The sequence below is a fragment of the Cydia pomonella genome, chromosome 7, assembly GCF_033807575.1.
Source record: "Cydia pomonella isolate Wapato2018A chromosome 7, ilCydPomo1, whole genome shotgun sequence".
Taxonomy (NCBI): Eukaryota; Metazoa; Arthropoda; class Insecta; order Lepidoptera; family Tortricidae; genus Cydia; species Cydia pomonella.
The window spans coordinates 18880608-18896210 of NC_084709.1; the positions used below are offsets into that span (position 1 = coordinate 18880608).

Here is a 15603-nt window from a genome sequence, read left to right on the forward strand (position 1 = left end):
TCCAAAATATATACAAAGTATATTAACACTAGCTCATTCTACCGGTAAATCGCGAGTGATTCTATCATAGGTGTTACCGGAAATTTTAGCACGACACCTAAGTATGAGAACAATATGAATACAGTAGCGGCAAATCATCTACCATATTTTTAAGATACATTTGCATATTTTTACATATGAAAACGACAATTCGATCAAACTAGGGTATATTTTTAAAATAATTAGTTTGCCCCAGTAATCGCGGTAGCCCGGTGGGTATTAAATTGTAAAGTAATGATTCAATTTAAATTTCAAACCAAAGGCTAACAAGGGCGAAACATCGATCCATCTAAGTTTTACTTATTGTTGATAAGATTCGCTTTTGAATGTTTTCAATATTTATAATATACATTAATTGGTGTGGGGCGGGGAGAAATGAGAATACACCATAGAAAACATCCATGACTTTACTTATCTGTGTTCATCACACAAATAAATGCCCTTACCGGGATTCGAACTCTGGACCATCGGCTTCATAGGCAGGGTCACTAGGTCACTACCCACTAGGCCAGACCGGTCGTCAAATATGTAATATGTTATTCAGAGTTTTAGAGTAAAGGGTTCCGGGGATAAGGAGGACTCTTGAGAAGCAGGCAGCCAGAATATGATCAATTAAATTAATAAAAAAATTAAATTTTAATACCTAATGACGGGTTAAACTCGTGTCCATGTAAAAACCAATGAAGACAATGTCAAAAATAAAATATTTATACTTATAGTTTTCGGTATGATCGATATCGACCATCCCCTCCAGACCACCCTGTATATGTGTATGTACATACAAAGCGTGCTAGGAACATAAATTCTGTTATCGTCTTTTAATTACGTGTAATAACTTTCTTTACCCAATGCCGCGTCTGCGCATCGGTGATCTATGGCCCAATAAAATGCCATTAGTTCAACAAAAAAATTGTCTTCGGATCAAAGTAGAGTCCGATTATATTAAAACGGGTCACTCATGTATTTTAGATCGATTTCGCTTCATAACGAGGGGCTTCAGCGTTGGTGGCGACAAGGCTCACTCGTCAACTTTGCAATGATAAAGTGCGGAACGATCCAAATTAACAGGTAAATTTTACTTTGAAAACTTGTTGGATAATCTCAGATTTTCTAAATAAGATTAAAACTTCCTGTACTGCAGCTGTATTGAAGAAACTGACAAAGGATTGCATCTACACTACAATGTTACAATACAATAAATTGTAACACGTACAATCGAGTTCACGACCATATTTAAAAATCAAGTTTCTTAAAATGTCGACCTTATTATTAGCAAAGAGAATTTGAAATTTACTGCCATCTTTCGACACATGATTAAAACTTTTAGATAGCCATGGAGCATCCTGAAACTGAGATAAAAAAATTTGCAGATGATAAGAAACAAAACAAAACTCATAGACGCCTTACAACAGTTACAACACTGCAAAAAACTAAAGTGGAAATGGGCCGGCCATATTGCACGTATGAAGAACGATAGATGGACAAAGAAGATAACCATATGGAGAGAGAGCAAGGAAAGCCAGCGCAGAGATGGGGTGACGAAATAGTAAAGAGAGCGGGAAATAATTGGATGGAAAAGGCAACTGATAGAGACTTGTGGTGAAAAATGGAGGAGGCCTTTAGATACTCTGTAGAGAGGTCCTTAATAATAGTTACTGATATTTTATTAAGGAGTAAAGAAGACTTACTACTACTACTACTACTTGTGTCATCCAAAGCAAAACAAGTGACAAATACAGGTAAAATGAAATCTATCTTATCAAGTTGATTTATAATCACGCATTTACATCAAACGGGCATTATAAGTAAATCAAAATCCACTTTCAAAATATCAATCCCTACCAGTGGCGGAACGTCCATAGCCCGACTTAGCTCCGCCCGACTTCCCTACGATTTTTTTTACGCGCCCTAACACATAATAGGTACTTACTTAGCAAACTACATATATTTGTGGAAACAACACGAAGCAACAGGACTGATTGACAGACTGTTTTTAAAGAACAAGGAAGGCCTTGTAAATTCAGAGTAATACTTTTTAATTCAGACTAGGTATTCACTATTCAAGAGTACCTTTTATCGCAAAGTATTTGTATTTTAAAAAAGCATTTTGCAATACCTATTTCGTATTTAGTATTTTAAATACAATTTTAAAAAGTATTTTGTATTTTGCACTTGAAATAGTATATCAAGGATTTTGTATTTAAATACGTTTTATAAACTATTATTCACATCTCTGCTGGACAATATACAACGTGTCTCTACCCTCTGGACATAGATGAATAGCACGTGTCGATTAGGGTATTTCTAACCTGTGTACACAGTATCATTCCAAACACCACAGTATTAACGGAGAAATTAATGATTTTCGATTTAATACTTCGGAACAGCCTGTATGCAGATACACGGTAATTAAAGGGTATGTCATGAACAACTAATACACTATCCTCCTATTTATTGATCATTTATTTAACTTAAAAAAAATATATGTTTATCTAATCAAATAATTTATCATATTAGACTATTCCTGAGAAGGAACTACTCGGGATCTCGGTCAATGTCCAGAGAGAAGAGACCCGTTGTATAAGTGAATTGTGGGCAAGATCGGCCCGATTCGAACTTTAAGGTACGTCAAATATTAGGTATATGGTCTAGATAGGCTAGATACGATATGAGTCGGAGATGTCTGTGTCAAAAGTGACGTTGTTGTTTGAAGAAACGTCGTAATATTGGAAATATATTAAAGTTCGAATCGGGCCGTATCGAACACGCGCTGCTAAATAGCTACGAAGAACTCTCGCCTATTTAGTAAAACATTGGGAACGTACGAGTACCATCCAAATACATAGTTTTATTCAAAATTTATTTAGTTCATTATACGTACCTATACAACTGACCGGTCTGAAACTAAATTATAAAAATCGTACAGGAACGTACGTTGAACCGACGTAGCGCGTGCTAATGGGAACTGCAAACAGCGGGCGAGATCGTGAGCCAAACTTGAGTAAAATAAAATATCCGGCTTATTTGCCACCGGTTCGTGGTATATTTCGTAATGGATACGTAGTGGTTAAATTACATTACAGGCGTATTTACTTTTTCGGTATGCGCTTTTTATCTAGCTTTTAAAAATTTTGCGACGAAGAATTTAAGGAAAAGATAAGTAGGTACCTACTTAATTCCTACCTAGGTATATCTAGGAAATATTTGAAAGCTAGTTTCGATATGTGTCACAGTATGTGTTAAGACGAAACTGGACGACCGCTTCGAAACCGCCTTTCCATACAAACGTAGCTAGTCCCCATTTTGCTGTCTGGATATTAACGTTATTGAAAATATTTTGACGAAATTTTATGTGGTATGTATTCGTAGATATATCAACCACAGCTACGCCTCTTCTTTGAATTTTTTCGAATATTCAATTATTATAAGAGTTAGGAGCATTAAGCAAATTTCACGGCTTAACTCAACGGTTACAAGTGTGAGTGATAAGAAATGTTAGTATGTCTCACGACAGTTCAATTCAATTTCATAGAGCATTAAAAATTTGTATGGAATTTGTTTTTCACTCCTAACTTTTATAATTATCAAGAAATGGAACAAAGTCAAACGAAGGGGCATACTCATGGTTAATAATATACATCAAATAGTTTACAAATATTTTTCATAATGTTTTTATTCAGAGAGGAAAATGGGGACTACGTTTCAATGGACAAGCGGTGGTCCCCTTTGCTCTTAATGTAAACGACAGCTCAGACAGACAGCAATATGGCGACTAGAGGTCCAGTTGGAAAATGACGATGGACGATGCAGCCTAAAACTTATTAAACAAAAAGCACCCTTATATAAACGACATTAAATAACAAATCACTACACTGTATAAAACGTACTCGTAGTCCCCCGCTGCCTCTGTCTGTATGTTCGCTCACTAACTACTGAACGGATTACAATAGAGTGATTCTTGAGAAAGGTTTAGGTGTATAATTTGTTAAGGTTTTTGTAAATTGTAATGTAAATTGGGTAAGCATGAGTAGAGTGCGAAGCGGGGCGGGCCGCTAGCGTTATAATATATCAGTGGATAGCATCAGTAGGTATTTTTACTGAACAATCTTCAATACTCGTTGAGGATACCAAAATTAGGTAGGTGTGTACGAGTAGGTACCGAACTACTAGGTATATTATCAGGGATGTGAAAAATAGTTCAAAGAAAGTATTTAAGTACGAAATACAAATACTTCCTTGACTATTTAAAATGCAAAATATAAAATAGTTTTAAAATACATTTTTTTTTACGTAGGTCACTAGATAAGTTTTGCAATAGACGTAGATACCCTTATAATGGAACAGGAACTGGTAATGGGACATAAAACCACAAATTTTGTATAATAAGTAACTAAAACTAGTTTATAAGTACTGGCAACCTTTTACCATAAACAAGAGTCATAGAGCATCTTTTAAGTTAAGTTTAAGTTAAGTTTGATGTTTCATTAAATTTGCTTTTTTCTTAAGAAATTGGCGCCAATCCATAAGTTGTCGTGGAACTGAAAAAATAATCAGTAAGAATTCTTAACAACTCCGCTAAGAGAGGTGAGTACGTATTTTAAATTATAATAATATATTTACTTCGTGTAAATTGGAATGAGTTTTGTTAATTGCATTTACCATGAGATTAGGTATACAACATATTATTTTGTTACTCCAGAGATGTAAGAAAAAAATGATATTTTGGTAAAACTGCATACCTCCTATGATGGGACAATCTTACACAATGATGCTTGCCCTGCCGTAATTTCATGTTTTAAGAATACTTAAGTAAAATGTAGTTAAAAAAATGTCACTATTTTAAAATTTCACGTTTTTGACAGTATGGTAACGCAACATTACTGCTGGCCGCATTTTTGAGGCAATGCAGTCGGCAGTCATATCGCGCTGCAATACTGCTGCAGTAATGCTGGTGCAGTCTGAATACGAACGGTACTTTAGGGTCTTGTTTAGATGGCGCGCAAACCCGCATGGGATTTTAGCTACATTGCGGAATTATGCCGACCGATGAAATACCGCAATGTAATGAATCTCGTATGCGACTTCTCTCATAGTCTAAATTAGCCCTAATATATTGAATTGAGGAATTAGAGAATAGTCTCATTCTAATATTTCAGATCGCTAGGGTCATGTACTCATGTCCCATTATAGGGGACCCATCACTGGTTCCATTCCATTACCGGGGGTTCCATCACTGGAGCTTTGTGGTCCATGGCTGGAGATAAAAAAACATAGTTTTAATCTGTTAATTATGTGGAAACGAATTGCAGTATCTTTTATATAATACGCCTGAAACATAAAAGAGGGATAGGACATTCAACTTTTAACACGCTAAGGAGTAGAATTTTTACATGAATCAGGCAAATGTCACTAATGCTACACATTTGCTCTTAAATGTTCCATGACTGGTGCCGTTACCCAATGAAACAATGGTCTATCGCATATATTTTACAAAACTATATTTCCATAGACAATGTTTGGCCAAAAAACATTTACTTTATTTTTAAATTTATTTATTAAATAACCGGCCAAGAGCATGTCGGGCCACGCTCAGTGTAGGGTTCCGTAGTTACTCTTCCGTCACAATAAGCTAAACTGGAGCTTAAAGTATAGTAAATTGTTAACCAACGGATGAAACGGTACCTTTCACCAGTTTCACCTGAGTTAAACAAATAGGCAAATTTGCATAATCAGTACCTAATTAAAATAAGTCTTTTTACTATGAAGGGAAAACTTTTTGCGATAACTCAAAAGCAGCTAAACTGATCATGTCCGCTATAGTTTTCATTTAATGTCTTTCTTAAGCTCAACTTTCACGATTTTTTTCATATTTTTTGGACCTATGGTTCAAAAGTTAGAGGGGGGGGGACACATTTTTTATTTCTTTCGGAGCGATTATCTCCGAATATATTCACTTTATCAAAAAATGTTTCTTGAAAACCCCTATTAGTTTTGAAAGACCTTTCCAACGATACCCCACACTCTAAGGTTAAAGCGAAAAAAAAATTTCACCCCCACTTTACGTGTAGGGGAGGTACCCTAAAAAAAATTAAATTTTTAGATTTTATTGTACGACTTTGTCGGCTTTATTGATTTATATATCCATGCCAAATTTCAGCTTTCTAGCACTAACGACCACGGAGCAAAGCCTCGGACAGACAGACAGACAGACAGACAGACAGACAGACAGACGGACATGGCGAAACTATAAGGGTTCCGTTTTATGCCATTTGGCTACGGAACCCTAAAAATAGATTTTAACTTTCAACACGTCGGCGTGGGCTAAGGACGATTTACGCATATTATATACAACATTTTCATTTCATACAAAGAAAAAAATATATATAAAGAAAGTAAATATTTTCCGGCCAATCATTGTCTATGGTAATATAGTTTTAAAAAGTATATGTGATAGGCCACCTCTTTGTTTCATATTTGTCTATTGCAAAACTTATCTAGTGACCTATATGTTTCTGGCGATAAAAAGTACTCGGAATTGTGGATTCAGAAAGTCTCTCGAAATCTTCTCTTTGAAAACAGCGTGTCAACCAGTCCTCTAGAATCTCTAGATACGAATTTTGAGTTGTTTCCTCATGTTAACCGGCAGAATTGACTAAAAAGTGATGGTTTTTACTGTTTTTAGTAATAAATATTTAAAAGCATTAGTTTTGATTTGCTTGCTTTATTCAGCTGAATATTTTAGTGTTCAGCTAATTTTGTTCACCTCTCGTACCTTGAATTGAAACCCTCGCAATGGCACAAGATTCCACTTTTTTGGCCACTCGCTATGTCAGGTCATGTGCGAGGATACTATTAAGGATTAACAGTTTCATGTTAAAAGAATGAGAAAGTTGCAACGATTGTAACGCCAAAGATTGTAATCTCTACCTGCATACCTAATAAAAAGTATTTTATTACATCTTTGAAAATAGCTGCCAAAAACTATCTCAAATAAAATACAAAATGATTTTCTTAAAAAGAAGGTATTTTAATACAAAATAGGTATTTAAAATAAGTCACATCTCTGTATATTCTTCGTATTTTTGGTACTTAAGTACCTATATACCGTATGATGTTACAATCACGATAGTAAGTAGAACATTAGCTACTACAATTAGAAAGTATTGAAGAGAGAAAAAGTCTGAAAAAAAAATTATTTTTCAATACAATCTGTAGAGAGGAATAATAGACATCTAAAAAAAGCAGCCAAGTGCGAGTCGGACTCGCCCATGAAGGGTTCCGTACCATTTATGACGTATTAAAAAAAAAACTACTTACTAGATCTCGTTCAAACCAATTTTCGGTGGAAGTTTACATGGTAATGTATACCATATATTTTTTTTAGTTTTATCATTGTTATTTTAGAAGTTACAGGGGGGAGGGGGACACATTTTACCACTTTGGAAGTGTCTCTCGCACAAACTATTCAGTATGGAAAAAAATTATATTAGAAACTTCAATGTCATTTTTAAAGACCTATCCATAGATAACCCACACGTATGGGTTTGATGAAATTTTTTTTTATGAGTTTCAGTTCTAAGTATGGAGAACCCCCAAAATTTATTGTTTTTTTTTTCTGTTTTTGTGTGAAAATCTTAATGCGGTTCATAGAATACATCTACTTACCAAGTTTGAACAGTATAGTTCCTATAGTTTCGGAAAAAAGTGGCTGTAACATAAAAGGACAGACAGACGGACATGACGAATCCTATCCCCATCCCAAAACCCTAAAAACTACTACTTAGAGGGTTTTGGCGCTTTATTTCCTTTATCCATTATTACCTATATTGATAAAGTCTGTACAATTCATGCATATGCCCTTGCAAAGTCAGACTATTAATAAGCTAGTTTAGAATGTCGCGAGTAATACTTGAAAAAAAAAAATTTGCCAGAAAATCATGATGATTCTAATTGTTTTGGCTCTCTGCTCTGCATTAATTAACACGTACCCGTGTCCCATGACTCACATGTGATTCATAAATTTATTTCGGAACGTCCTAGTTTGATACGTTCATGATTCATTAATTGCATCCATTAGGCAGCACAAATTAAGGAATTTTACCCAAAGTTTCGTAAAGAACCGGAACACGTAGATAAATGGAGCATCCCATGAAATTGTCTACCCTTGTCCCGTACAAACGCGAATTTGCAGGTACAAGAGTTTCCTTTTCTGTGACTATTAATGGTCAAATATATGCACCGAAAAACAATCGCCTGCTTTAAACGCCGAAAAAAAGTCGCAACACAGAAAATAAAATGCGTCCTTACGTAACAGCCGTTGGAATGCTCCAAATGCAAATCTGCATCCATGTTTTAAGAGCACATCTGGACTAGAAATACATTTTTGATCTGACGACCTACAATAATGATGTAATGATGATGAGATGTAATCAGACTAGGTGGCTCTGTAAGCTGTAGACCTCGCTAACACCCATGACCTCGACATTTTGAAAAAAATCGGGATAATGAATCGACAATAAAAAGTCTATTGTAATTATCGAAACTGTTCACAATTGAAAATGCGACCTTTTAGATGAGAACAGCCGGAAACATATACGGAAGCATTTTTGTCCAAGCTGAAACGAAGACGCTTCGTGTTCGCTTGGTCAAAAACGGAACTTATGTGCAACATAACTATTTGTCCGAATTTTATGAGCATCGTTTTCCTGATAACAACTAAACTTTTTGGATTCATATTGAGAAATGATTGCTTGTTCCAGCAATATGGCTGCATCCCACATCTTAAGCGCCGTGGAGCCGACAGTCGGCGGCGGCGGCGCGCGCGGCGGCCGCGAGCGCGAGGTTTCCGTCGCTTTGGACGACCGCGAGCTATGGGTGCGCTTTCAGACGCTCACCAACGAGATGATCGTCACAAAGAATGGGCGGTGAGTTAACATTTTTCCAAATGGCTGCAGCTCATATATTGAGCGGCGTGGTTTGTGCGGCGGTGCCGAAGACGAGGCCTCCGTTGCTTTGGAAGACGACCATCTGTGGGTTCGCGTCATGAAGAATGAGCGGTGAGTTGTCATTATTTCAGGAATGACTGTGACTTACTTCTCGAGTGTCGTGGCGGCGGCATGTGGCGGCCGGGAGCACGAGGTGTCCGTCACATTGGACGACCACGTACTATGGGTTCACTTCCAGATGCTCACCAATGAGATGATCGTCACGAAGTCTGTGAGTTGACTTTTTCCAAATGGCTGCGGCTGTGCCTCTTGAGCACCGTGGCCGGAGAGCTAACGCTTGGCTGCCTCTCTCACTATATAGGCTATTGCTATAGCCTCCCCAATGAGATGACCGATAGCTGTGGTGTTGAACGCTCCCCAATGGCATGATTGTAAAGAATAGACGTGGAGTTGACACAGCATGAACGTCGGTGAGTATTGATCCTGTTTGTTTTCTTCCTAACCCTTAGGTATCACGATCTCTCTCTCTATTCATCAGATAGGTGCCAAGAACAGAAAGTGCCTACGCGTTATTCTCAGCATCAAAGTCACCTATAAAAGGGAAAGCTAATAAATAATCAATCTCATCACGAACATATTATAACCTCTCTGGTCACCAAAATTGACGGTGACGTAATGTACTAAGGTGTTTCGGCAGAAATGCCTGCCATAACTATTATTTCGGTATCAGATAGGTTAAATCAGCCCCCCTTATTCGCACCGGCAGTGGCCTTCTTTTTTGTACTTTCGGCAAGTTCCGCTTCCGCCGTGACAGACTCTCAAATTCGGACTTAGCATCACTTTTCTGGGAAACCATTGTGCATTTCATTGCGGTATCAAGTCGGTACGAAAGGGTCTAGCAGGCTAAGCGAACAAGAAGTGCCCCCAACGACGGATTTTGTCGATATTTCTGGTAGTGTACTGTTAGGTCCTAAGGACCCTCCATGCTTAACATCAGACCTCGATTCTCTTTTGTTTGCGAGTTATTCAGGATAACGTAAAATAATTAGGGTATCATTGAAAGTTTCATATTTTATAAACGATTCAAGTTACGTGAACCAAACAAAATTATATTTGATAACAATAAAAAAAACTACAAAATGCATATTTTTTACCAGCATCCTGTCCTTAAACTTCATTGCAAAAAATAAAAATATTTTTTTCCTTCCAATTTTTTTTTACTTTTCGCGGAGGTACACCTCCAAAAAAAATATGCATGAGTAGCCACTAATTCCCACTACATACACATATAAAAATATTTGCACAAATGTTCGTGCTTCATGTCAAAAAAAAAACGATTCTCCAATAAGTAGTCACTGGCATTATATGTACAGATAGAAGTACTAGTGCAGTTTGAAGATTAGTGTGTAGGTATACAAACTCTTCTAATAAACCTATTTGGAGTGCATCAACGATGACGTGTTAGCTTTGATAACATCTGACACATAATATTATCTGCATTTGTTTTTTGCATTTTGTAGTGGAAAATGGAAAACATTAAGTGCAAGTCTTGTAAAAAAACATTAAGAAATATCCGTGGGAAACAAAAATGCATAGAAACAGAGCAAGAGGCTGATTTATATAGCAAATGCACTAATATGTTAATTTGCATAAATGATGATTTATTTTGTGGTAAGTGTCGGCTTTTAGTGTATAAACATAAAGCAGTAGCATCAACTTCTGCGAGTACATGCACAACAATTGGCGATGCTGGCTCTTCGTCTGCAACCTACTGCTTTATGTTTATACACTAAAAGTCGACACTTACCACACAATAAATCATTTATGCAAATTAACATATTACTGCATTTGCTATATAAATCAGCCTCTTGCTCTGTTTCTATGCATTTTTGTTTCCCACGGATATTTTTTAATGTTTTTTTACAAGACTTGCATTTAATGTTTTCCATTTTCCACTACAAAATGCAAAAAACAAATGCAGATAATATTATGTGTCAGATGTTATCAAAGCTGACACGTCATCGTTGATGCACTCCAAATAGGTTTATTAGAAGAGTTTGTATACCTACACACTAATCTTCAAACTGCACTGGTACTTCTATCTGTCTGTACATATAATGCCAGTGACTACTTATTGGAGAATCGTTTTTTTTTGACATGAAGCACGAACATTTGTGCAAATATTTTTATATGTGTATTTAGTGGGAATTAGTGGCTACTCATGCATATATTTTTTGGAGGTGTACCTCCGCGAAGAGTAAAAAAAAATTGGAAGGAAAAAAATATTTTTATTTTTTGCAATGAAGTTTAAGGACAGGATGCTGGTAAAAAATATGCATTTTGTAGTTTTTTTTATTGTTATCAAATATAAGTTTGTTTGGTTCACGTAACTTGAATCGTTTATAAAATATGACACTTTCAATGATACCCTAATTATTTTACGTTATCCTGAATAACTCGCAAACAAAAGAGAATCGAGGTCTGATGTTAAGCATGGAGGGTCCTTAGGACCTAACAGTACACTACCAGAAATATCGACAAAATCCGTCGTTGGGGGCACTTCTTGTTCGCTTAGCCTGCTAGACCCTTTGCAGTCAGCTCTTCTACCATAAGTTGGAAGTTTTAATCAAACAAAACATCTTGCATTTAGAAAATATCACTTATCTGCCAGTTAATTACCTACTCTGCTCGATCTTTCGAACGAAAACTGACATTAACGGCTTATAAAAACGAATTGTTATTCAAGCAAAAGTAAACATCTTATGTCTCATTGTTTGTATTTATGCACGTTATAAAAATATGATTTTACTCACTAGTCATTCAAAATACCGTAGTTAATGACCGCAACATAGTTTCATAGCAAAGTAGGTCCTTAGACAACAATGAAGCACACGATGCGAATAAAGCTAAAATATAATGTTTAGTAATTACACCGAGCATAATCAGGTAGGTCATCAAAGTTAGTGAGAGGTCATAAACTTGCTGTAAGGGAACATTAATCAACCGATGTACAAGTTATGGGGCAATGCACATAATTTGTAGTACGTAATTAAATAGGTTTGCTTATATTCAAAGTAAAAAGCTTTAAAGCTACAAGTGTACGAGTGTAACTGTAACTACCTACAAGGACTGTGTATTTTTTATTTATTGATTTAAACTTTATTGCACAATAAAAATAAGTACAAATGGCGGACTTAATGCCTTAAGGCATTCTCTACCAGTCAACTATAGGGCAAAACAGAAATTATCGAATGAGGGTGCAGTGAGAAAAATAATTCAGAAAACATAACAACTATAAGCAATTTTGAATAACTACTAACAATTTTGGACATCAATAACATTATTTACAATTATTAACTAACACAAACGGGACTTAATCGCGTATTAAGTTTTAAAATTTACCTCCGACGTTTCGAGGACGGCGTTGTCCCCGTGGTCTTGGAGAAGACTGGCTAAAGTTGACATCAACATCTTCTAGCCGCGCGAGTTTTTCGAACTACTCGGACTTGATCTTGTTTATTGACTTGAACATTTTGCGCACTAGGGATGTTACTCTGCCGACACACAACACTTACGATATTCGATTTTTCGACATCCCTAACATCGGGAGTAACATCCCTAGTGCGCAAAATGTTCAAGTCAATAAACAAGATCAAGTGCGAGTAGTTCGAAAAACTCGCGCGACTAGACGATGTTGATGTCAACTTTAGCCAGTCTTCTCGGAGACCACGGGGACAACGCCGTCCTCGAAACGTCGGAGGTAAATTTTAAAACTTAATACGCGATTAAGTCCCGTTTGTGTTATTTAATAATGTGTAAAAATCGTGAAAGTTTAAATCATTATTTACAATGGTACACAAATTATATTACTACATACATATACCGGGTGTGGCCTGTAACACGAGCAATAAATTTAAGTGTAGGCTGTACTCCTCAAACTTACCAACATTTATTCAGCGATTTTTGAAAATTATGAATTCTTTAGACTTCCTATTTTTCATACAAATTAAATATTACCTTCAATGTACGGTGTCAACCATCAGTGTAATTGACGTTGATTGTCAAGCTTTAAACATAACTAAACTTGCAATACATTGTGTCTTAGAATAAACTTTAAAGTGTTCTAAACATCAAAATAAAACTTATTTTTCAAAGTTGCTGCACAAATGTTGGTCAGTTTGAGGAGTACAGCCTACAGTTAAATCTTTTGCTCCTGTTACTGGCCACACCCGGTGTATAGACATATTGCTATATAAATACCTAGTACCTGGGCGACCGAGCTTTGCTCGGTTATAACTATTTATTGTAATATGGTGGTGTATAGGTGATAATCTTAACTACATTTTTTTACTAAATTAAACTTGTCTAAAACAATAAAAATTAAAAAATTATATATAAACTTGAACATATAAAAAAAAACAAAAGTTAGTCACCGGGCGAGATTCGAACCCGTAACACTCGTTTAGCAGTCCGCGTCTTTACCCGCTGGACCAGACGGACAGTGGCCGGCGACACGAAATTAGCGACCATATTCTGCAACGTAAGAAAAACGCATGAAAACTCGAAAACACGCGTTTTCCCAAACATAAGACTAATCTAGATCGATTGTATACCCCCATAAACCCCCATATACCAAATTTCAGCGAAATCGTTAGAGCCGTTTCCGAGATCACAGAAATATATATATATATATATATATATATATATATATATATATATATATATATATATATATATACAAGAATTGCTCGTTTAAAGGTATAAGATATATATACATAAATATGACATATAATATCAATATAAGTACTTACATACATAAACTATGCATATGCGCGGAAGAGGACTAATTTAACTCACTTGTGCTGCACTCAGCAGAAGCTTATGAAGCATACGTTTGAAACAAACTTGCTTGGGGCTTGTCTAATCGTCGGGGAAGTGCATTCCAGAGACGGATAGCTTGAACAGTAAATGAAGACGTGATATAAACCACTATGGTGAGGTAGTACTGCAAGTTTAAGGGACCGGGAGGAACGAAGTTCACAACCCGGACGGGGGGTAACGAAATTAAACTTGGACCTAAGGTAATAAGGAGCGGAAGGATCGAATAAGATAGAAAAAAAAGTACATGGAATTCTAAGAGACCGCTTGCGTACAGGAAACCATTTAAGTTCATGACGATAGTGCGAGACTTGGTCAAATTTACGTGAACCGAAAATAAAACCGCATCCCGTTATTAAGAGTAGGTACGGTCAAGCCTGTTAGAGCAGCCTGGGAAATGTTGGTAGTGCACACATCAGCATAGTCTATTAGAGGCAAAATCAAGGCCTTCACCAGCAATTTCTTGGTACACACCGGCAAGAAATGCTTTTAAGCATTACTTTTCTTATATACGTTAATATAGGTTTAAAAACCTGTATAAGATACGTAATGTTGCAGTGACCTGACGAGTTACTTCCGTGAGGTGTCCATCCCACGAGAGATTCTGGTAACTGGTACACACAGAATCTCTCGTGGGATGAACACTACACTGTACAAAACTCTCTGTATATGTACTACACTGTACGAAACTATATATCTTCTTACTTTTGCACCATTTTTACATGTATCTGTTTACCCCTCTATGGTTGACTGGTACTAGAAAATGTCATTAGGCATTAAATAAGCCATTGGACATCTTTTTGTATTTTGTGCATTAAAGTTTACTATAGTACTATAGTATAGTACCTATAAACTCATAGTTCGCTCCGAACTCGCTATTCGTCAAAAATGTAGAATCAAATCTTCAAATATCAACTTTCAATATGACCATTAGGGCTAAGATGGTCGGCTCTTTATCATATGTCACCATCTAACAAGTATGTAAGCGCGAAAGTGACGGGCATAGTGACAAGTGATAAAAATGGTACCATCATGCCACCGCAGGATATGATGGTCGTTCTTGTCTACGTGACAGCGTGATAAAGCGGTGTCTGTCACTTTCAATCCCGCGGTGTTATAAAGTGACGATTATTTTATCATGAGGATAAAGTCACCCATAATACGCCTGCGGCAGAACTAAAATAATAAAATTCTAGATGGCTGCCGTTTTTTTACAATTTTGACAGCGATTTCATATTAAGGGACCTTTCGAATCCTCAGATATCAATTTTCATCACAATCAGTTTAAAAATTAAGAAAAAGCGAACGTTTCTTTTTTGGGATTTGACTATGGATCCATATTAAAAGGTTCAGACAACCCGTAACGGATGCGCCAAAGGTCGAATAGTAGCCGACTTTTTACGCTATTTTTTACTACCCCAAATTTTTACGCATATTTTGGTCATTAAAAAAAACTGCACAAGGTTCATTTAATTTAATGATTCTGTTTACTCCGTACGATCACGAGAGACCATATAGAGCAGTGCTAACCGCCGCGGCTAGTTTCAGCAATTAGCGGGGTAGGTCTTGCTCATTATCGCAGGGCGGCTAACCAGCGCCGTCCGTGCCCGATATCGCCCTATCCTTGAGGTGTAGGTCTCGGGTCGAACCGAACAATACTCTTTACACTAGTTAGACTAGCATATTTTTACAGAAAAACAAGGAAGAGGTTATTTTGACTAAACGGGTCTTTAAGGCGTTA

The 15603-nt window shown here is 36.5% G+C and overlaps 1 protein-coding gene across 1 annotated transcript in view; it reads left to right on the forward strand.

Moving 5' to 3' along the window:
• Window positions 1-15603, forward strand: part of LOC133520061 (T-related protein) — a 38944-nt gene that overhangs the window by 12447 nt on the left and 10894 nt on the right. Inside the window, exon 2 of the mRNA XM_061854349.1 lies at window positions 8799-8963. Within this exon, the coding sequence (XP_061710333.1) occupies window positions 8803-8963 (161 nt within the window). The 5' untranslated portion in view covers window positions 8799-8802. The remainder of the gene's footprint in view (window positions 1-8798; window positions 8964-15603) is intronic.